At 38.2% G+C, this 2,752-nt stretch overlaps 1 protein-coding gene across 1 annotated transcript in view; it reads right to left on the bottom strand.

Moving 5' to 3' along the window:
• Positions 1–576, bottom strand: part of iqub (IQ motif and ubiquitin domain containing) — a gene marked incomplete at its 5' end in the record, with an annotated part of 18,743 nt that extends 18,167 nt beyond the window's left edge. Inside the window, 1 exon segment of the mRNA XM_014007952.1 lies at positions 442–576. Coding sequence (XP_013863406.1) covers positions 442–576 — 135 coding nt within the window.
• Positions 577–2,752: the final 2,176 nt, after the last annotated feature.

The raw sequence follows: 2,752 nt of genomic DNA, 5'->3' as shown, positions 1-2,752 counted from the left end.
GTATTACAACTAAAACAGTTTTTGACACCGCCACCGCAGTTTGTCCTCCATGAGCCTTCGTAGACAAGATGGCGGCTGCCTGCGACCATGGAGATATAAACAGCTTTTTATAAGGTAAAAATAATAAAACAAGGTCTTTGTCTGCAATGATTAGACATGTTTTTTATTATTGTCATTAGTGATTATCTCAATTTTGGCTAAAAGAATTGACAAAATCCTACACACTGTGCCTTTAACTATTTTTTTAATTTCCTTTGAGTTTCAGCTGATCACTTTTATTACTTTAAAATCACACATTCAGTACTTTCTATCATACACCATGTTTTACACTTATTATGCACTAATAAACATATGGGGTAGTGGGGGGGGGGGTTCAGTGTCTTGCTCAAGGACAGGTTAGCATGCAGCAGAGCTGGGGTTAAACCTCTTGTTGAGTCTCACCATCCAGAGTCAGCTGCAGGACCTCGGGGGGAACTCTGAGCTCTGAAGCCAGGTGGTCCTTCAGCTCCTCAATCCTGAGCCCAATAGCAAAGGTCACTGTCATCACATGACCCTCTGGTACCAGAACCACCTTCACTGCAAGAACATGGAGAGAGGAGCTGTCACTGTGTGCCTTTTTCTGTAAAAGTGGTAAAGGTGGCTGTATTTTCCAACAGCCCCAGCCAGACGATCCTCCACAGACCAGAGGACTGCAGCTGCTTTTTAGCTCTTCTCAAGGTGAAAATCTGAAGAAAAAATCTCACAAGATCTGATTTTCTTATTTATTACTATTCATAAGGCTGTAATTCAATGTTTCTCCTTCTTATTATAAAATGATTTCAGTTTAATTCTCTGCCATTAAAGTCAGTGGCAAATATAAATTCCTTCAGGGACTTTACTGTCTATATTTTCATATTTAAAAATCACAAGTAACTCATTTATGGACTTCTTGTACAAACAATATTAACGGTGAGCAGTTTGATATGTTTTCTCTCTTGGAGACCGTTTGTTTTCACCTCATGATGCTCTGACAGGAAGCTGATCCTCCTGTCAGGTTACCTGGAAACAACACTGAACATCTTCAACACTTCACTGCCTCCTCCTCCTCCTCCTCACACACAAATTATCTTACCAATCCCCAAAGCCACGTTAGCCATCACATCTACGTGTGATGAAATATGCAGCATGAAAACCACAGTCATGTGAGACAAATGAGACTGAGCCACAATAAACAGATCAACTGGAGGGAGACAAACCTGTGTGTGTTTTTATGAGGAGGTGTAAAATCATAGCAGAGTGCTTTATGTGATAATCTGCATAACAAAAAAATCATAAAAAATATATCAACTATTTATTTAATGTTTTAGTATCATATACCCTAAATATGTGTATAACATGAAGGTTCTAATAAGAAAGGAAGTTTTACGTTTACAAATGTAGGAAATAAAAAAAAACTGGATAAATATACTTTTTGGGCTGGTTTCGCACTCAGGGCTTAAATAAAACCAGGATTAAACTAGCCTGGTCTAACTTAATCCACACTAATCCAACTGCTTTCTGAGACGTTGTTTAACTTCAGATTAACTAGTTCTAGACTACAGAGTCACTGACTAAGGTAATCCAGGATTAGACAGATTATGTGTTGGAAACTGAATTAGATTAACAATCTGCACACGGTGCAAAGGTGAGGTTGCTCTGAAAACCTGGGCTGGAACTTTCCTGTTCTACATTTTAGCAGTGTGTGTGTACCGAACAGGAGTTTGACTTCTGACTAAGCATAGATAAAGAAAAAAGAAAACAATAAGAAAAAAAAAACTTCAGTGAAAGTGAGAAGATATTTGGAAGGAAATTATTTTTAAACATCCCATAATTGAGGACAAACATCACGATTCAACCACAGAAATAAAAAAAATGAAACACATGGCTGCAAGATATAATTATATTATTTGTACACAGATTCTTCTAATTACTCACAATAAAATGTAAGATTGCTCATATGAGGCCATATATTGCAACATCAAAATACAGCTGAAGAAAACAGCAGCCATTGCTTGTAGGGAGCATTTCAATACAGGTGGTGGACCCCCAGTTAGACCACAGACCGATGACCTGGGGGATATGTTGACTGGATGATTGAAAACCAACAACCATTTGAAGGCATGCCAGATGATCATCTAAACAGTTCAGGTGGGGAAACTCTTCAACACTCTTTGTTACAATGTGTGTGTCTGTGTGTGTTTATTATTCTGCTTAGGTACCATTTATGACACTGGGTATAAAAATGAAAAATACTATAAATGTTACGTCTTGTATTGTAGTTCTCTGTAGAAAAAGATGAGCAAAGCTTGAATCAGATGTGGGAGGAGCCAGAACAGGTGGCAGCAGCCAGTACCTTCATCCCAGGCAGCACTCACTACTGACTATAATTTATTCATCTTGTGCTTTAAAGAGAATTCAGACTGTTTTCTAAAGATGATGGGACATTAGTAATATTCTCCAAAACAATGCTTGATTATTTCCAACAACTGGATAGTTTAGTTGTATTATGAAGAAAAATGACAGCTATGGTCATTCTCATCTTCTGCACAATATGAACAGTTTGAGGCAAACAGACTAACTGCAGACCCCTGAACCCAAAGGAAGGTTCTCTTGTGCAATATTTTGTAGACCCAGAATGAGGACATAAGGCCTCATGCAAGAACATGTTCGTATTCTTCTCCTAAATTTCTCTTACTTTTGTTCGTACAAAGGGTTCGTACGAACATGTCACGTC

Source organism: Austrofundulus limnaeus, unplaced genomic scaffold (assembly GCF_001266775.1).
Source record: "Austrofundulus limnaeus strain Quisiro unplaced genomic scaffold, Austrofundulus_limnaeus-1.0 Scaffold46, whole genome shotgun sequence".
NCBI classification, from domain to species: Eukaryota; Metazoa; Chordata; class Actinopteri; order Cyprinodontiformes; family Rivulidae; genus Austrofundulus; species Austrofundulus limnaeus.
This window is presented reverse-complemented; position numbering and strand designations above follow the sequence as displayed.